Raw genomic sequence first — 21,443 nt, 5'->3', positions numbered from 1 at the left:
GAGTTCACCTCATCAGCTGATGCGGTGCCCCGTTGTTCTTTACATTATATGAGATGATGTTCCCCGTCTATTCTTTACCCCTGCTGCATCTAATTACCCTATATATTGATTAGACCAGGGCTGCTCACAGTGGGGCCCACAGCCCAAAGCTGGCCTGACCAAAATGTAATAATAATAATAATAATAATAAAATAATAATAATGATAATAAATAATAATGATAAAATAAAACATATTTTATTCATTTTTCATAATCATTTAATAGAACTTGGGATCATTGTACTGCAGAGGCCCTGAGAAACAAGTGAAGAATAAATAAAGGAACTTAAAAAAGATCCTCCTCCTTAGCTTTTTTTTTTTGTTTTTAAATCATAAACACAGGACAGAGAACAATTTATGTCAGATTTAGAGAATGCATCACCACCATTTATTCCTCACTAGCTGATCAGGGCTTCCATATAGTACCATTTTGCATCTTTTGGCAGTCCATTATTTAGTTTAAGTTTTGGCCCTTCAGTGGAAAAAGTCTGTGCACTCATGGATTAGAATACAATAAAAAGAAAATTAGTTACCGACTACTTTTAAAAAAAATGTTTCAGTCGTTTTTCAAGCAAATATTACTAATGTTTACTGGTTCCAGCAACTTAAATTTAAGGATATTCATATTTTCTTTGTCATTAACAGTGGCAGACTCAGGATGTCTGGGAGACGGGAGCATTAGCTGTGTGCGGTGGGCACCACCAAGTGATATAAGGGCACCTCAGATGGCTCTTTATCATGTTTTATACCATTGAAGGCACATTCACAGTGATTTTTAAATACTAGGGTTGGCGTCTACCAGTGGTCATTTATGACAGCAAATGTAGAGTTTTTGGGCTTTGGACTGCTGGTTTGACAAATTAAACAACTTGAAGCTGCACAAGTTCTAAATACTCATTTGTGTATGTTAGGGGATTTTCATCATGGATAGCATTAAACACACTCAGAGTAAATGTGTTGTGGTAAATCAGGATTATAATGAATCGAGATGATTGTGAAATGCCTCACATGAATGACACGAACGAAAAAGTTGTCAAGCTCGCTGATGTGCAGTCCCACACCATGGTTTGTACAATGTAGACCCGTAAAAACAAGTTAAATCAGATGTGTGTGAATAGTACAGACTTCAAAATAACCAAAACACGGAGATGAGGTTACCACCATTTATTTATGCAACTAATGTGTCCAATCTGTGATGCGACAGAAAGGTTTGTTTCCTAATGAAATGTGCAGTTAAACTGATTCCACTATGTTGCAGTGCAATTTTAGTTTTTACTTTAAAGAGGCACTATGTAGTTTTTTTAATCAGAAGACAATTGACTGTCTCGACCACTGACTGAGTTTTTATGCCTAAACAAATTAGATTAACAAACTCTCTTTGTTTTCATGACTGAATAAACAAACTGACCTTAACGGATGATGTAGTTTCACGCGGTTTTACTTTGCTTATGCGTGGCGGACCCTGCCACATCTTCAGACAGTGTTCCAGGGACCTTATGTTCCTCTGAGAACAGCAAATATCTTTCATTTCTTTTCCCAAAAACAACACAGTGCCCCTTTAAAGTTGCAAGAAAGTAGACTTTCGATGATTACTGGGACGATATACGAGACAGGATCATTGTGACGTGGCAGTTTCATATCATCCCATGCCTGGTGTGCATATGACTCACTAAGTGGATGTAGAAATCTTTTGAAAGCTAGTTTTCAGTGGGGTAGATAATGTGCAGTAAATACCCAGGATCCATTGCCATGGCCCAGCATGCAGATACATTCTGTTAATGAGGCTGCTTCGGTTTGGATTTAACCTTCTCCGCGAAGGGTCAAGTGTGCAGCACAGGTATCATTTTGTAATACTTTGCAAAGGTGAGCTTTCAGCAGAGGTATCATGGGGACTGTCAGGTGTTTCAAGCAACAATTAAAAAAGAGCTCTTGTAGAAAAAGCAGGTTTTAATCATTACTCAGATAAAGACATTGGACACGTGGTTATATTTGAACAAGACAGGGCCATAAGGTTGCTGTTGATAAGATGTGCACTATTCCTCCTGGGAGTAACTAATTAAGTGATAGTCTTGGGGGGTCTCACTCAGTCATCTGCTCTCACACTGAATGTAGTCAGGCAGTGGCCCCTACGGGCTACCGTCTGTAAAACAAAGCTGAGGCTGCTCTGCAAAAAAACCAAAAACTTATACTGTATTTTTCTGTTGTTGTTGTTGTTGTGAGTGCTGAGAAGTAGGACTGGCTTTTTTTTTTTTTTTTTTTTCCTTTTGCGTCGCACCTAGAATACAAATGTGTTCCTGTAAACTGTGCTGCAAATAGTGAGTGAGTGAGTCAGGGGGGGAAGAAGAAAAAAAAAAAAAAAACACGCCGCGGGTCGTGCGTGAAGACACGCGCACAGACACAACACGGCACTCGTTTTTGACACATGTAGGCCACCTCGTCCGTTTACGCGCTGCTCTTCCAGGACAAACCTCTCTCTCTCTCTCTGACCAGCCACTGACCACTTATTCTCGACCAGCCCTTCTTTTTTTTCCCAGGGAATGCAGTGGGAGTTCTCGGCTGGCGGGATGTGTTGTGTCTGTGGATGACAGAGAGGGGGAGGAGGGGGGCGCTCTGCTCTGCTCGGCTCGGCTCTGCTCAGCTCGGCGCAGGACGCAGGAGGACAGTCGCTCTCCAAGGTGCTGAAAGTCGGAGCGCTCCCTCCTCTCTCGGGCTCTCGCCTGACGCACGATTGAACGCGACCCTCGAGCGATGACCGAACTCCGATCCCGCTCGGTTTCGTTGTCTCATCTAACTTCTGCCCTGGTGGATTTTTATTTCATTTTCATTTTTTCCGAACCACCGCTGGATGTACGCGCACACATGTGTGCAACAAGACTGACTGCTGCTGCTGCTGCTGGTCGCTCTCTAACGTCCACCTGCTTCGTTGGGAAATACTGAATTTTAATTCTCAGGGAACGTTAAAGAGGTTTTTTTCTCGTTCTCTCTCTCTCTCTCTCTCTCCTTTTCTCTCTTTCTCTCTGTCTGTGTGTCTCTGTACCGCATGCCTTCGGACGTGAACTGTGATATTGTCTCGAATAAGGTGAGTCCGGGGAGGATAACCATGAAGCAGACCTACTTTTATGTGGATATCTTTTTTTGTCTTTGCGCCGGAGAGGAGGGGAGCACACCTCCGAGAGGCTTGTGGTGTTAAATTGCTTGCTTTCCTTAAAAGAAAAAAAAAATAATTAAAAAAAAAAAAAAAAAAAAAAATCAAAAAGCCACCATCACGACCGAGAAGGGAGGATTATAGTATCTGGTGGAGTCTTGGGGTGAATTCAAAACCCGGTGGATAAAGTGAAGTTTCCCACAGGCTATAGGCGGCTCTCTCTCCGATCTGCTGCTTCACACTCAGCGGACTACCAGGCGACCCCCCCCCCAACCTCTCCCCTCCCCGCTAAAAAACCGCGGTGAGTTGAGTATACATTCCTGTTGTCACTTGCGTTTGCGATTGATCTGTCAGGACGCGCAACACTTAGAGACCAGGCGATTCTAAGCCGAGGAGGAGAGGAAGAAGGGAGGAGGAGGAGGTGGAGGAGGATGAGGATGGGGGGGGGGGGGTCTTTATTTGCAGCTGTATGTTGCTCAACTGTCTGTATCCAGCTCTCTCTCTCTGTGTGTGTGTGTGTGTGTGTGTGTGTGTGTGTGTGTGTGTGTGTGTGTGTGTGTGTGTGTGTGTGTGTGTGTGTGTGTGGAGGGGGAAAGAAAAGGGAAAGAAAAAAAAGGCGAGTGATGCATTTTGGGTTCAATTCATTGCGCATTTATGAATCAGAACATCTGCATGTCACATGACTGAACAGGTTATTGTTAAGTCCAGATGTTGGAGCAGTCGTTTGTGATCCGTTTATGTTTTGTGTGTTTTGTTGTTGTTTTTTTCTTTTTCTTTTTTTTTGATCGGCTGAAATAGACGGATGAAGCTACCTGTTGTCTCCTGGAGTTTTATACAATAAATAAATAAGAAATTGAGCAAATAGGTTGGGCGTTAGAGAATGTGGAGGGAGAACGCGGTTGAGGATCCCACTCCACCCACCTCACATAATGGATGTTTTAACCCCGTCGCTTAGAGATTCTTTGCGAGAGATGTCATGTGAATCAGCACCTCCACCTCCATCACCAACACCAACACAAGCGCACATACAGTGGACTACACAGCTCGTGTTAAAGAAAAGGGTTTGTCTTTCAGAGATGATAGGTGGCATTAGCCTGTTGAGTAGCAGCCGTGATGTGGGGGGTGGGGGGTCCCGTTAGTCTCTGGATTGTAGAATAATAAAGAAATGAACACAACCGGCTGCAGCAGCAGGACAGGACGCACTGTAGGCCTGGGGGGAGGAGGGGAGGGGATGTAAAGTATTTGTTTGGTTTATTGGGGTGTTCAAAACAACAGCAGTGAGTCACCACCCATCACACCACCTCTTATTTCTCACTGCAGCCCCATTTCCTCACTTGATGATGATGATGATGATGATGGTGATAATGAAGCGCAGGACGGATCCGGAGAGGATACCGGGAGCCTAGGGATGACGTCCACATAATCTTTGCTCAGTGTGGATTTCGATGCCACGGCGAAGGATGGGCCCTCTCCTGTCGGCCGCCTCCGTCCTCCTGCTGGCCCTGAGCGCCGTGTCCCCGGCCTCGGTGGGTAACCCCGAGGATTACGCTGCGGATGAGGCGGAGCGGAGCGCCGGAGAGAACATCGTCTTCGACGACTACCGGGGGAAAGGATGCGTGGACGACAGCGGCTTCGTCTACAAACTCGGGGAGCGCTTCTACCCGGGACACTCGAACTGTCCGTGCGTGTGCACGGAGGACGGGCCCGTGTGCGACCAGCCGGAGTGCCCCAAACTTCACCCCAAGTGCACCAAAGTGGAGCACAACGGATGCTGCCCCGAGTGCAAGGAGGTTAAAAACTTTTGCGAGTACCGAGGGAAAACCTATAAAATCCTGGAAGAATTCAAGGTAAGCTCTCTTAAAACATTATACATTGCATTTTTTTTTTTTTTTTTACATTTTAGATTCGTCAACTTGAATCAAAGTCATGGCAGAAGTATAAAACATAATCGGTATCAACTTGCCTCATACAGTAGAGGGAACATGCATATATGTTTTTTTGTTCTGCTGGCATTATATTTGGTATTTCTTTTAATGATTGAACCGTTTAGATCACAGTTGAAGGGCTGTAGTGACTGGTGCTCATGAGTTGAGTTCGTGCAGGGTTGAGTCAGTCAGTCTGGAAGCCACTGAGGGAACCATCTTACATTTCCTGTCACATACACACAGGAATATGAACGCTAAATAACCGGACATGCACGTTCATAAAAAGTGATCAATGAATTAAATGTGAAATGAGATGTGAGGTCATGATGGTGTCATTGTGGCAGCAGCCATGTCTCAGGGGGACAGAGGCCGATATTAAAGGCATAGTATGTAAGAACTGGTGCCCCTGATTTGTATGGAGTACAAATCTGCCAGGAGATTTGTATGGAGTATAAATAGGGAGCACCAATTCTTACATACTAAACCTTTAAGAGCACCAACATAATTGCTAACTGCTACTAACTATAGCCGCATGGTTAACTGTGCAGCTAGGAGTCGTTTCGGTTGACTCTGCTTGGACTGGGAGCTCAGAGCAATGTTTACATCAGACTACATCCAAGAAGGGGCTAGCTGGTTAGCATGCTAACTTCTAAAGATATATTTGCCACATGATGCAGAGACATCTTGGACATAATGTCAGAAGTGTTTCTTCACATCCTCTCGATCCTTTTATAGTCCTTTTTTTTTTTTGGAATGTTTTCAACAAAAATTCATACATATGGCATCAACTTACACTGCTGCTTCAGGTCCTAGGATTGCAGGGATACCATGGTATGAAAAGTGAGGTTTATCACACGGTGCATCTCTGGTATTTAATTCTACCATATTAGTCTTATTTTTGAAAATATAAATATATAGTTATATCTGCCAGGAGATTGTATCCATCAAATTTTTTAGGCTTCCCTGATAGCAAAATTGCTGTTGCCCAGATCTGGCCCACACCAGACGTGTTCAGCCGGCCCACATACGGTCCACTCCTGTTTGCCAGATCTGAGCCCACAAGTAATAGTAATTAGTAATAGTAATTGTGTAAGACCGCTGGAGCGTGGAAACTGTGATATTTTCCCAGATGGCACGTACTGTGAAAATCTCACACCTTTCGCGACCCTGTTCTGTTGTTGCAACTTGTTGACAGAATCCAGTGTGTAAATACTGTTCATACGCAGCTCAATGGCAGCACTGACCTGAGGTGGGGGTGGGTGGAGTGAGGTGGTAGGGTTCGGGTCAGCGAGGCTCTCGGGTTGGTGTGAATACATATCGATTCCTGGCGTACTGTAAAAAATATCATGAAAATGTGTTTATTGGCCAAGGGCACAAAGATGGCTGCCACCCAGAGTGATGTCATACCCCCCCGCCCCCCTCTTCGCACCCATCAACTGAACACTCACCCAGCATCACCAATCTGACAGATGCTATAACCATATTTTTAATGCTTTGATTTGTGGACACTGAGTCACTGCTGGCACAATCAGTTTCCCTGTGTCTCCTGCAAAAGGGAGCGCTGTTTTTTTTTTTTTTACCCATCAGACCGGCGTCTCAGCGGTTGTTATGGAGCATGACAGCACGGTCTGATTTAAAATGACACTATGAGCATGACAACGGCAGTCTGCGTTTAAACTGTTGCTGGCCACGAGGAAAAAAACCCTCCTCATTCACATTTCTCACATGTGGGTCGGGGCTATAAGTGATTGAGACACAATATGACACAATGCAGCCTAAACATTGGTGTCGCTCCATTGTTAATCATGGCACTTGTTCGTGTCTTTGAGAATAAATATCAGCAACCAGTTAAGATTAGTGTGTCCACTGTAGTTGTATCAGCTTAATGCTGCAAGTCTCTAAGTATCGGATCTGTCGTGATTTCTTGGTTTCTTCTCTTATTATTTTATACCTGAATGTACCTTTTTTTCTGGATTTAGCTATTACATGCTTTGACATCATATTAGAGGTAGAAAACCGACGTCTTCAAGCCAGCAAATTGGTATTAGGATGACATTGCCAATTTTCTCTTTGGCTTATTTCATCATTTTTTTTCTCCCCGTCTAAAATATTGGATTCACAATGTAATCGCTTCCTTCAATCTGTTGTAGAAGAGTTGAAATGTCAGTGCACCTCTCAAACATGTATTGTGCGCAACCAACTTGAAATGACAGACACTCTCCAGGAATAAATGAATACTTGAAATTAAGCCTCAAAAGGCATCTCAGATGGACTACCGTCGTGAGTGTTCACCATTATAGAGACATTAAGAGATCAAATAATGTGTAATTCAAAGGAAGAAAACCAATGAATCGAATATGCAATGTTGCATCTATACATGACACCTACGTACAACATTTCATATCGGCATTTTAAAGACAGTTCATCTAAAACAACAGAGAACATTTGTTCAATTTTGAACTCTGAGCATGCCATCTCATTAAAAGCCGTTTTTCTTCTTCTGTCAGAGCTTGGACGTTTCATGCCTCTAGCCTTGTAGAGACAGATAAGCCTGTAAATATTGCAAATATTTCACATTTGAAGTGTGAAACCAGGAAACGGTGGTTAGACTTGTACTTTCCTCTGTGATCAATAAGTCATAGAAAAAGTTTCCAAGGAGCACTGTTTCGCTCTCCGAAGTCAATCTGGCACTTTCCCTTTTTTCCGTGGAAGGATCAGATGTTATTTTTGCGTTGTTCATATCCGCAAAACGTTCAAAGCCAACGTCAAAGACAACTGGACACTGGGAAAATACAGTGGATACAATTTGTCGATGCAACTCAGCACTCCAACTAAAACATTTTAGGCTTCTATTTCTGGGTCCACCTGGAGGCATCAGAACAAGCCATGAGGACGACCTCAACATATGAAGTCCACCTGTAGTTTTTATGGTGGAGGTGTTTACACATCCAGCAGACATTAGCATTCATTTGGACTCTAGCCCAGCTGATGAATGTCAGTCCAGTAGTCATTCTCTGTTAGCTGTGTTTTTGGTCTCTAAGACCTCTGTAGGAGATGTCCGGCTCTAAATGCTCAACTAGCTCTGCACTATTTTTATCTGTTGGCTGTTTGGATCTGCACAGGTAGCATGAAGGTGGTTTAACCTGCTGTTTGGTGCAGCTTGGCGTGAGTTTAAAAGGTCCAGTGCATAGGATTTAGTGGTATCTAGCAGTGATGTGGCAGATTGCAGCCAACCGAGTTAGTACCCTGTCATCTCAACCTCCCTTACAGTGGCAGCGAAAAATGTGGAAACTGTTGAAACGCGGTGGTACAAAATGGCTGACTCCATGGAGGAGAACAAAAACACAACAATCCTTAGTTTCAGGTGATAACTAATGAACACTAATGAAATAAAAATAAATAAATAAATAAAAAGTAGCATCCCTTTTTTGCTAATAGATCCCCATAAATCCTACACACTGGACTAGAACATTAACACTGCAAGCTGTTAAACCAACACAGTTTGTTCAAAGGTGCTAAAATGTCTCACAGAGTTGAGCAAAACTGCAGAGTCTGTGATAACTTACTGCGGATGTGTCACTTCAAGCAACACTTTTCACATTATACAAAGTAATTCAGCCCATTATTGATACAGTATGAAGATATAGTAAAGCGTTGCAGTGTTACTAGTATGACAGGAGCATGAACCTGGGTACACAACAACAATGACTGTATGCAAAACTTAAATCAATGTTTAGATAAAAATCACAACTAGTTATCAGTATGAAAAAAAAAAAACCCTGTACGTCTCATTGTCTCCTTCTCTTTAGCTGACACACAATGCTCCAGCACAAACTTTTTGTCATCTCAGTGTAATTGTTTCCGTTTGGTTTCATGACTTCGGGGCGAAGCGGGGGAAGATGTAGGAGCGTGTTGCACCTGTGAATATTAGCATTTCATGTCACCGAAACAAATTGAAGCAGGCAGGGGGGGTGACACGGTGAGTTCAGCCAAATAAAATGCAGACAAGCATCCTCGTTAACCATTCAGGTACATTTTGTGGAAATCCTTGAGTAACCACAAAAAAAAAACAAAAAAAAAACAACAAAGAACCAGACAGAAAAAACAACGGATTCAATTGTCAATGTTAAACTGTTTGGTTTTTTTTTTAATTGCTTTTAATTTTTCATCTGCCTTTTAGTGCATTCAGCTGGATGAGCATCAAGTCACAGTGTTCTGATTTGGGATTGTGATTTGGGGCATTCATCAAAGAAGAAAGTCTAATTTATGCTTCTCTGTGTTTAATGAGTCAAAGACAACATGCGCATCAAGGGCTTTGACTCCTTTTTTGTGGCGCCAGGGATCAAATCCCCAGAAAAATCTAATTCTAATGGAAAAATAAACAATTCCCCCGCACACTTTTATCACAAAAGGTCATTGTTTAGGTCAAAAAGAGCTTTCTCAAGACTCAACAATCACAAAGTAGCATAGTTCTTGATTACAGTCCACAATTACATGGCGGTTGCAGCACGTTCTCACTCCCAGCTCATCAAACACAGCAGCTTGGTTGGCTCGGTGACCTCAAGCTACAAACTGTGACACTCTACAAACTCCTCTAATGTCAGTTATTTATTCATTTTTACACAAAGTGCTCCTCAACTTAGCACTGTCAAGCTTCATGCAAAGTCTGGCTTGACTTTCAAATGAAGGCTTCTGCAGTCGAGTTAGCAACGATATGTAATCTACAACGTTAAGTTACACTTTCAAAACAAAGCATAACAACAAAAACATATTGGGACATTTAGATTGTTGTTGTTATTATTATTATTATTATTATTATTATTATTATTATTATTATTATTATTATGTTATCAAAAGGCCACAATTTGATTAGGATTAGGAGCTAAAACAACTTGATTATGTGAAGGAACCAAACATACTTTGTAAGGTTTAGGCAAAAAAAAACCTACTTGGTTAGGGTTAGGCATCAATACTGCGTGGTCAGGGTTAGGCTAACATAAACACTTGGTAAGGGTTAGGCACTAAAACTACAAAAAAAAAAAACCTCACTTCCATGAATGACCCGCCCATCCACCCCCTAACTTGGACTTGTTGCTGGTTATACGACTGGACTAGAGGCTCACCTATAGCGTCCAACATGAAAGCATACGGCCACTGACCAGGCTGCTGTATTCAACATGTTGGGAGTGAAAACAAGCTTGATGATCCACAACATGCAAAAACGCACCACTTCAACATCCCCATGAACTGTCATGCAGTATAAGTGATACAACATATATGATCCCTGACACTTTTCATACTACATCCATGAGAAATGGGTCAACTTCAAAGAAAATTTAAAAATGAATGCCTTTGGGATTTAAATTGTTAATTGGATGAAAACAAGCGTTTTAAAGAGTTTACCAAGGGCTCTGAAAAAAATGAACAATCAAGAAATTGATCATGCAAAATATCAAACATCATATTTCATGATCGGCACGTCAGGGTTATAGTGACATAGTGTTGCTGTTGATATCGGGCGTGTGAGATCAGCCCATTTAAAACCTATGTACTTAATCTGCACTGATTGGTGCATTTGCACGTCAGACAGCATCAAGCTCAGTCCCACATTAGGATGCAGCCCCACAGATTTTGCGAGGAGCCGCTGTGAGTGCATAAACCTCGCAGTTTGTTGTGAGATCAAGTCCATCAATAGTGCGGCTCGCTCCCCTGCTAACCTTGACTGGGAGGCCTGCAGAGGGAAGGGCATTTCTTCGTAGTTGAGGGTGGAAAAAAAAAGCCTTCATTCGTTCTTATTGATTATCTCAGTGAAAATGACATGACCGAAAGGAGGAGAGAAGGAATCTGTCGTGCATCTGTCGTGAATCTGTCCCCCGCCCGCCCTCCCCTATCGAAGACCACACACCTAACTCTTACGTCTTAGTCCACATCCTGCAGGAAGGCTGGGGATCTTCAGTGAGTGCATGAAAGCGTCAGACCCCTGCAGTGTTCAAGGAAATCAAAGGTCGCCACTATCTGGTATACAGACCCTGCTTAGAGATGGCGACAGGTTAACCTTTGGTGTGGGCCTCGTGGCATTTCCTTTGCCGTGATTGTGCGACTTGCTAAAGGTTTTGCATTTATATTCAGTAGCAGATGATGGACATGCAGAGACACAGCATCTAAGACTGAGATGTTTGGAGTTTGGAGCCTCTGGGTCCCCCAGATGCTTGAGAATTTAAATGAGTAATTGATCACTGCTTGTCATCAAGCAACTCTTGGTTAAGTTCCCTGTTTCATTATGCTGAAAAATCTCATCATGCAATAGGTCAGTTATTGTCATGCAAGTGGTATTGGGCAAGTCACAAAGCTGCTGACTGCAGCGCAATGTCAGTAGCTGAATCTAATGCTGGTATAACTCATGCATCAGCAACCTGGTATGAATTTCCCAGCACCAACTTGTCCGCGCAGATTTTTACTTTTAGCCACATCATATTTAATACAATGTAGATTTTCTAGCAGTGGGTGTATTTTCTACTCTTGTTTTCTTAGTCCTGCCACTCAACCTTAGTAGGTGTTTCACCTACAGGGTTCCCCGTCAGATGAGGAAGGGACCAGTGCCCCCAGCACGGCTGCCGGCGTGCCTCTGGCCTCAGCGCAGCTGCAATCAAGAACCAGGAGCTATAGGGTGAGTTCAGATCCCAGATCGTCAGGCTAGGGCTGGGATGTGAACTCAAATGTGAACAATCCCGTCCGTGCTTCCTGCGATCCCCCCTAGGGAAGGGATGCAGAGTTGAAAAAGTGGGGGAGGGCTCCGACTCTTTCAGTGACAAAGGTACACACAGTCAGATTATCTTGAATAGTTTCTAATTTAGAGAAAAGTGATGTTAATTGCTTGATTTGGAAATAAAACTGGCAGCCTTAGTACTTTCATTTCTACGCACCTTTCCTTAAATCCCCAGGAGACAGGTACTAATCTATCCTGTGCAGTGCAGCTAAGGCTCATGACTGAGTTGAGGCAATTTCATTTCCAGAGAAAAACATATTGCTTATTACCAGTCTGCACTTATAATAGATATAAACAATAGAATACACTTTGTAATTTCCCAGTTTTTCTTAACTTTTAATTGTTCTTTCAATAAAACAAAAGTCTTTGCAGAAATTGATGTACCGTAATTACTGAAACGTACTGATGAAGCACATGTACAGTCACAACAATGAATTTAAAACAGCATATACACAGCGCTGCCTACACATCGCACACAACAGTAATTAGTGACTCTGCTTTTCAGCACTGACACCTATGAGACAAATCAGCTATAAAAGCTGTAAAAATGATTGCTCAAATTGATTTTCCTATCCAATTTGCCAGCGGCAACAAAGGTCCTAATTAGAAGACGTTATTAAGCGCAAACAATTAGGCCACAAAGAATTTTAAAAGAAGTTCTTTTCTGGTCTGAACTCACTTAAAGTACCCTCGTTCAAGTATCAGGGGTGTTTTAGCATCCAACTTGTGCCTCCTCTTTCTCTCTCTCTGTATTTCCTGACCGCCAGTCAAACACTGTTTTGTCTTGGTCAACAGCAGCATGCAGTTTGACTGTCAGCCCATTCCCATCACTCCCATTAGCCGCATGGGTGAGGTTCACATGACCCTGTTGTGCAGCGTTTGAGTATTTCACATTACCATTTGCCCCAACTGAAGGTTATTAGACTATTCATTGCTTCCCAGCCCCGTCTCCATTTGTCTCAGAGCAGGATTGAAAGGCACAACGGCCGATTCACTCTAATACCCGGCCAATAAGACGGCGACAACAGGAGACTTTTTCTTCACCAAAACATCTGGCAGCACGTCTAAGAGTGGTGCCGGTGCTCCATTTTCTTTTGTGTGTCTGGGCTGAGCCATGACTGATCCTCTTCATGGTGGACCTCACACAAAAGGACGAAGGCACTGCTGAATACATTGAAGGACTGCCGTAGTTTTCTTTTTCAAATGGCATTTCTAATATACTCATGGCTATAAGGCAGTGGCAACAGCAGGCTTCAACCTCAGCCGCTTCACGACCAGCAGAAAAAAATGCCACTTCTGCTCTGAAATGATTTCTTTTTTAAAGGCCACTCGTGAGGTGAACAAACAACGTCTCTCACAGTTAGCCCTCTGCTTTGTGTTTCACAGTTCTGTGCAATTGGTAAACCACAATGGTCTGGACTAGGTTCAAATCTCCTCACACCGTTCTCTTTACAGACATGCAGCCCAGCCCGACAAGTCATTTCACATTCAGAATGCATGAATGCAGCACTTCATACACATCTCCGAATCAACCCTTCTGCCGCAGCACCGACAACATTACTCAGCCAGGAGTAACATTGTGTCACTCTTACACAATCGGCCTAAAAACAGCTAGCATTACAGTGTGTATCACTGTTTTTAATTGAAGTGTCTTTTAATCATGATGTATTTTTTTTCCATTTTTGCACAGTCATTTCAAACTCACAAAATGAGACTAATTACGTAACACAATACAAAACTATATGTAGTCAATATACATTTGCATTGGATAGCTACAGTGTTAGTCAACCCTGTCTGCTCTCATCAACGTCACACATTATGTGGGGGAGAATGTTTTTTGCATGCACGATCTTCACTAACAATCATATGCAGATACGTCCAGACATCCATAACATCCTGTCACATGAGCAGTGGTCAACTTTTGACCTTTTCCAACTTTCCACAATGAAAAGAATTCCAGTATGGAGTTGAGGAATGGAGAGTAAAGACTGTAAACCACTCTGTGACCGGAGGAGAATGGCATTAATGCCACATCATCCCAAGCGATGACAAGTGTCCTCTTTCCTCAGCTGCAACAGGTCTGCCATATAGGTCATGAATCATTGAAAAGAAGCGCTCAGTGTCAAATTTCATACTTAGGATTTTATTCATTTATGGCTTTTTAGATAAAGATGTGAATGCAAGAAATTCCAGTTTAATATACTTGGATTTAACGTTAAACATAAACCTGAAACTAAGTAAATATGCCAAAAGGAGAGTTAATACACAGTTTTGGTGATACAGTCAATGTTGGAAATGCGTTTCTGCAAACCACTGAAATTAAATCTTTGCGCTTCTTTACATTGCAGATTCACATTTCTTTGATTCGTCTACTTTATGTTGTGAAAATAATGGTTATGCTCACTCTATCAAAACAAATTACAAGATTGTGTTTTGGTTTAAAATAGCTGCTGCTTTGGTCATAAACATGACTTCAGTTGCTCCGATTTCTCCACAAGAAATGTGTTTTTTGAACCACAAAAACACAGCTGGAAAATGAAAACACTGCACGGTTTCTCAATTATAAATGTTGAAACACAGTCTTGAACCGTTGTCAGTGGCTTGGCAGACTTCTTGCCTGTAAGTTCGTCACCATCCCCCTTACCTACCAATGTGATGGTCAGGTTACATGTAATGTAAACATGTAATAACATGGCACACACACACGTAAATGGATCAGTGGTGTGCAGAAATGATTGGTGCCCATTTTATCCTGGCGACTGGGCTGGTTTGAACGATGTGGCCACTGAATGCAAAACAGGAACCAATGCAGGCACTCTGTTGTGCCGACAGTGTAGAAGGTTTTGAAAAAGTGACCAGCAGTAATGTTATGGTCAGTAATGGATGAAATGATGCCTGTGATAGCAAAACATACCCTCGGAGGAGAAAACTCAACGATGCATACAGTATGTCGGGAAGCCAGCCGACTTTTACTATCCTTAGGTTAGTTTGGCAATTATAAATATGAATGTGAGCGACAACAAAGCTAAGTCTTAGTTTTCATCCTCCTAGCTTACACTCACTTTCAAAAAATATTGATCGCATCGCCTCAAACCAAATGAGTAATATATGTTAATACTGATGTTGAATTAAATTCCGATTTATTCCTACAATCTACCAGCAGCCGCTATTTGAGGCAAAGCATTTTGCTCAGAAAAACAAATGAAAGGTTTAGCGGACTTAGTCCTGCATCACTAATTTGCGCTCTAAGGACTATAAGATGTCTAATCGTCTCCTCCTCTATCCTCTTAAGATAGCGATATGCCTTATAGGGAGAAAATGGGGAGACTGAATCTGTGCCATATGCAGACTGGAAAAAAACTGTGTCTAATTATTCCCTTTGTTATGTTTTAGAGGAATGTCCTTGCTGCATGTCTGGCAGCTGATCAAATATTAATCCAAAGTGGTGTTAGCTGGATCCTTACCATCCACTTAACTAATTGTCCTGCTGCTACAGAGAATTCATGTTTGTGCCGTGCTTTTAACCATAATTAGACACTTCGGACTAACATGTGATCGACCATCCACTGCTGAGTAAAGGCTCTGTCCTGGACAGGAATGTTATGTTAAGAAAAAAGACGTTATAAACATTAGATGGATGTTTTTGTGTTGACCCTGCCTGTTGCTGCTTTCGTTAGGACGGTCATCAGACATGAACCTAACTTTGACACTAGTATCCTGGTTTTAAGTGTTCAGCGTTGCGAATGATCACAACTGAGATGTGAACTTGTAGACACCTTGAAAAAAAACCTGGCAACTCATTCCCTTTTTACATATCATTGCAGCAATATCCCAGCGTCTGTTCATCTGCATCAATGCAGGTCCGTCTGACTCCACCACATCCAGCCGGTTCTCATCTCTGCACCAGCTGAGCTCTCTCAGCATTTAAGAATGAGTCAATTTTTTTTTTTTTGTTTTCTGGCTGCAAGGAGCCTGCTGCATTCTGCATTTAGTTTCAACCATTTTATCAGCAGTAATAAAAGGACGAGAGCAACAATAAAGCGTTAAGAGAGTCAGAATTTTGTTTTTCCAGACTTTCTCTTAAGAAAATATACAGAATTCAGGGTGCAGAAGTGACCATCAATCAGGCTGGAGGGGGTTGCGGGTAATATGTAATTCTATGGGCATCGCCTCTTTTTGCCACAAGTGGTGGTGCACGAAAGTGTTACATATTGTTGCTTTGACACAATATCTTTATGCTTCTTAAAGTCTGACTTCTGAGTTCTTTATACAACTCTGACATTAGGTTTCTCAGAGGAGGGGTTAGAGATGCCTATCCAGGTTTCTGAAAAGATACAATGTTTACATGAAAAGCAAATCATTTGTTCTGAAAGATCATAACAGGGATGTGAGTGTGCATGTAAACACACCATGTTAGTTTGGACCCATTTAAAGGCTGCAATAAACACACAAGCTCATTACTGCAAACTGCCGTTGCCTCAACTCCCCAACGAGGCGTATTTATTATTACCCAACATAATCTTTACTGAACTCTGGGTTTCTGCTGCTGGAAGTGTCAATATAAAGTGAGGTGTGTAATTGCTGTTATATGTTGCCCAAGGTTAGAGTACTTCATCTTCACTCATGGACAACAGAGCTAAGTGAGCTTTATATATCTAATTACCGACAACAAGACGGAGCCGGAACACCGCAGCTGGAGGAGAAATGAGCAGAGCCGTGAAGCCAAACTGCAGCCACGGCACACCACGGCAACCCCCTTATATATTTTCCACTGCTGACCCTGAATCCCACCTCGCCTGCCCCTGGCCGATTAACTCTGTCAAAATGCAGTCCATCGTCCATATGTATGAGACGCCGCTGCTACATTTCTGTATGATCGCTCAATGTGACAGCGAGGAGGACTATAGGTGTGTTTAACTCTTGCTGGGGTATATTTAGTGTCTGGTGACAGCTGCCTGTGTGGGTAGAATATGAGAGGAATGTGTGGTAAAGCTTCATATTATGGTACAACACGATTCTTCACAGTTTATAGTGTAATTGTACTAATGATGCACCAGTAAAGTAGTGTCACCCACTTGTAGGTAAAATGGACCTTATGCACCTTATTCTACACATCAGGTTCCCCAATTTAACACATCTACATACATTTATCAGTCCACAATACTGGTGCACCATCAGTAACAAGCAATTCGACTGTGTTAAAAAGCAAAGCTGATTTTTTTTTTTTTTGCAAGAATTTCCAATGAGGGCAGAGCAAAGTTTTCAAAGTGTGGGTGCCATCGATGCGCACGCTCACAAGTCTTTATCATTTCAGTGCAGCGCCACTGAAAAAGAGAAAGGCCCGGAGAAGTGCTCTACATCAGGGAGCAGCGGCTCTAAAATATGCAACAGACGCAATGAGCGAGCAGACAAAATCGATCATCATTAACATCACTGGGAGCGTGAAGCTTTTAAAGCCGGGACGCGGAGCGCGGCTTCTTACACCAGAACACAAATAGGCGACAGACGTTTCAGCACAGAAAGTGGAGACACTGTTTCTGCTCTTATTGCCCTTTTTTTTTTTTAAAAAAAAGAGAAAGTCTGATTTTTAACTAAATATTCTGACAACTTTCGGCGCCCCTTTAGAAAACTTCACATCCGATAAACAGCTTCACATACACGTTTTTGTTTTTAATCCCAGCAGGCAGCTGTCAGACATATCAGAGGAAGCTACATCTGATAAACAGGACATATTCTACCACTGGCTCTACAGTTAAACAGTCATTTCAACATGATCGCGTGGATCTCATTCTGCATTTTGATTGTTTTTTAACTTCAGGAAGGACGAGCAAAGTGAGAGAGAGGGGTTACGTATTCACTTTCATTTCCAGTGTCCCTCCCCCCTCTCTACTGAATGTCACTCATATTCAGTTCGGGGCTGCAGCACATCTAGACTGCCGTGGATTCCATTAGAAAATACAAGCCTGGCTACTTCCCATTTGGTGCCTCCTAATGCGTCCTGGCAAAATTGGCTGATAAAAGTCGCATTAAAGCATCCAGCATCACTACAGCCCTTCCACTGGTCTCTACTGGATTATAAACAGTGCGTCTCTTCTTGTCATTGCTGCTGCTGCTTCTGCTACTGTTCAGTTGTATGAGACAGAAATACAGCAAACTAGAGCTGAACAGTCGGCGTTTAAAAGCAATAGTTTGACTGATGTTGATACCACTCTCACGTCTGTACAGTAAATATGTAGCTGAAACCGGCAGCTGGTTAGCGAGCTTGGTTGAATGACTGAAAAAACCAGGAGGGAATTCAGCTTCGTTCTGTATGCGCACCTCTGTAGGTCACTAATTAAGTCTTTATTTCAAGAATGTTGTTGATTTGCTCGTTTCATGTGTTTTTAAAGTTCATTTCATTTAATCTGTATGCTAATTGAATTGCATTGCATTAATCTTATCCTAGATTTATGATGGACTGGAGCTTCTGACTGAGGTTAGTAACAGATTAATGTTTGTAAGTTAGCCAGCCGGCAAAATTACACACACGTTTTACTCCAGTAGAAGTACTGACAAAACAAATCAACGCTGGTAAAACTGGTAAATACTGATTCAACTTCAAGTATAGAAGTAAAGAGTATCCCTCTGAAGGACATTTCTACCAGCCTTTTCTGTACAAACCTAACTGAACCTCATATTAATAGAATTCTACGACTGTTAAACCTAAAGGTAGCATCAGTGGGATTTTGTCCGAGCTGAGGAAGCTAGCCGATTGTTGAGTCTCATTTCCAGGGCGTTAAACACCTAGCTTGAAATCAGTCTTGTGATGTTGGGAATGCTGCAGATGAAAAAAATAAAAATAACTGATAATTCCCCTCAAATGTATTCAAACTAAAAATGAGTAGAAAGTAAAGATATTTGTGTTGAATGTAGGGAGTCAAAGTAAAAAGTACAGACCTGAAAAGTCTGCTTAAATACAATAAGTATTTGTTACTTCCTGCCTTGGAGATTAACTTAGCTATGATAATACCATAACCAAACTAACTCACCAGGTGATGTTACCTACAGGTTTTGGTATGCTGACCAGGCGTTAGGGAGATTAGCCATGTGTTGAATGCATCACTTTCTGAAGATCAAATTTGCTCTCCTGAAAGCTTCTTTGTTGTTTTATCGCTAAAGGTTACTTCAAAGCATAATTAGTAGTCGGAGGTCGTTTGTAAATATTTCATTTGAATATGTTAGCAGCACGTATCTGTAAGATTAGCCATTGTTAGACCTGTCAATCATCACAAATCATCCTCAGATCAAATAAAAGGATGAGAGAGGGAATGAGGGATAGAGATTTGTGGAGTAATCTCTTCGGACACGCCTTGTGCACTGTAAAGTACATCTATAATCATGTTTTCAATACTGCTGGGAGACCAACAGCAAATAACTAAATGTGCCCATTTGTAAAAATGAGCCATCAGCCGGTTCTCTGAGGCGTTTTCATTTTGTCAAGGCATGTCTTCACCAAAGGTCATACGACGTTTCGTATGTTGGGTTTGAATCTGCCTGTTCGTGCATCTCCCATAGACTTCTGACGTAATGTGACGCCCCTTCTTTCTCTCACAGGTTCCTCGGGTTTGACCAGGAACCTCCTGCCTCTGCTGGTTACCTAGCAACTAATCAAACGACATATGTAATGTCAGTGTAATTAGTGGGCTTCCAGAATGCTGGCAGACCTTTGGACAAGCTGTGCTTCTGTTTTCATACGTTCTCAGCTTTAGAGTGCTGTTAATATCCTCACTTTAACCCTCAGTTTAACTATAGCTTAAAATCGATTCAGCGCATAGCAGCGCTTTTTTTTTTAATCATAAAGTCAATCACTTCAACGCCATTCAAGAGTCAAAATTTGCTCACAATGGAGCTTTGAATATATGAATGGGGTCTGCGTCAATCTGTGGGTGATCGCAAAATGAAAAGCTCAGTTAATTATGACTTATCCGAAAAATTCTGTGCTCTCGCTGTTGCTGCTCTCCACATACATTGACCTACCCACCCAGAAAAGAAAAACAATACTTTATCCGACGTAGACTGTGAGAGGGTTATCAAAAGCACTTCTACCCTCCAAGGTTAGCACTGAGTAGACGGAGCAGAGGGCCCCCTTCTATGATGAGCAGAAAGAAAAATCTAATATGATGAACAGCTGACCTTTCGTGATTTGGAAACAGTTTGTATTTTTCCACTCCATGTAATTGCATTACAGTTCATTTTCCGGTCAAGAGACTTTGTAAAGATAGAGTCAAGTATGAGGCGGCAGCAGCAGCAGCAGCAGCAGCAGCAGCAGCAGCAGCAGCAGCAGGGAGAGCTGCATAGCACTGATTTACATGTTGCAGAGGTGGTAAGATAAGCCTCTGAACTGTTTCCTGAGGCTGGCCGCAGAAGGATGCAGCAAAACACTAAATATCACGAAGTCTATACACTGCCTTATAGGTTATATCTTGTGATTTTATTCAGTCAGCTACAGGCTCTGTTTGTTAAGAGGCAAGCGGGCCTAATATAACTGCCTTTGTGAATCATTTATTAACTTGCAGCTTTGTTTATGGAGACAGGACGCGATGCATAGAGCAGTGACACTTTTAATTGAGGGAAACGCCCACTAAACATGCACATAGGAGCCGGGCTGTTTCTTCAGAGTGCCATGCAGAGCCTCAGTGACACCTTCTGAATCATCTAACCCCTGATTCCCTGTCTCTCTTCCACCTCTCTGCCCACAGCCGTCACCCTGTGAATGGTGCCGCTGCGAACCAAATAATGAGGTGCACTGCGTGGTGTCCGACTGCGCCGTCCCAGAGTGCGTCAACCCTGTGTACGAGCCGGAGCAATGCTGCCCCATCTGTAAAAACGGTAAACACTCATCTCTGGAATTCAACGCACTCTCCTTTACGAAGTCATTAAATTTTCATTAAACCAATGACGGAAAGTTTATCTGTATATCGCCGTTTGATGGCCGCGCCTTTAGAGGATTAGGATGTAATTGATGTTTTATGAATTAAAATTATTACCTTGGGCCCGTTGGACACTAATGAGCAGAACTAGTTTTAATTATAAATGACACACTAAGCAGAGTAAACATTAGCCCATTGATTAAAGGCATGGTAGGAGGGACTAATGGGTCCTCTGAGAGCCTTTTATCTCCCAGTGCCCTGACGCCCTTGTCACACACAGCCAATCCCTAAATTAGAATTATAGGATTCCAATGGTTCATTGGCTATTTACAAGGCAAGGTGGGAGATTTCCCTTTGCCAGCAGGATCCTGAGGGACAGACGGAGCTTTATGACCGAAGTACAGTAACTGCGACGTTGTCCTAACGGGAAAGGATCATCAGCAGGGAGCACGAATGCAGACACGACAGAACTCTAATGTAAACCCCCTCAGATAATTTGAGAGCCGAAAAGAGCTGGCAAAGAAAGTTTTTCCCTCTCCCGGTTGACAATGTGATGCGCTCTCATGATTATACGCCTTGTTATTGCAATGCAGTCTTCTCATTATGTTGGGTGTCAACCAAAAATAGAGAAATTGTTCTGTTGAAAAAAGGCAAAGAAGA

The 21,443-nt window shown here is 42.3% G+C and overlaps 1 protein-coding gene across 5 annotated transcripts in view; it reads left to right on the top strand.

Annotated features, from left to right (window-relative positions):
* The window catches only part of vwc2l (von Willebrand factor C domain containing 2 like), a 30,501-nt gene that overhangs the window by 1,253 nt on the left and 7,805 nt on the right, over positions 1 to 21,443 (top strand). Inside the window, exons 1-4 of one of the 5 annotated variants that reach the window (XM_037110836.1) lie at positions 2,349 to 3,484; positions 4,504 to 5,030; positions 11,662 to 11,775; positions 20,613 to 20,742. In XM_037110836.1, coding sequence (XP_036966731.1) covers positions 4,629 to 5,030; positions 11,662 to 11,775; positions 20,613 to 20,742 — 646 coding nt within the window. In that variant the 5' untranslated portion in view covers positions 2,349 to 3,484; positions 4,504 to 4,628. Of the gene's footprint in view, positions 1 to 2,348; positions 3,485 to 4,503; positions 5,031 to 11,661; positions 11,776 to 18,319; positions 18,350 to 20,612; positions 20,743 to 21,443 lie in introns of those variants that run through there. The other 4 variants (XM_037110839.1, XM_037110840.1, XM_037110838.1 and 1 more) reach the window with 4 other exon arrangements.

This window comes from Acanthopagrus latus, chromosome 9 (assembly GCF_904848185.1).
Source record: "Acanthopagrus latus isolate v.2019 chromosome 9, fAcaLat1.1, whole genome shotgun sequence".
In the NCBI taxonomy this organism is placed as follows: Eukaryota; Metazoa; Chordata; class Actinopteri; order Spariformes; family Sparidae; genus Acanthopagrus; species Acanthopagrus latus.
The sequence above is the reverse complement of the archived record's forward strand: the minus strand, read 5'-3'. Positions and strand labels throughout refer to the sequence as shown.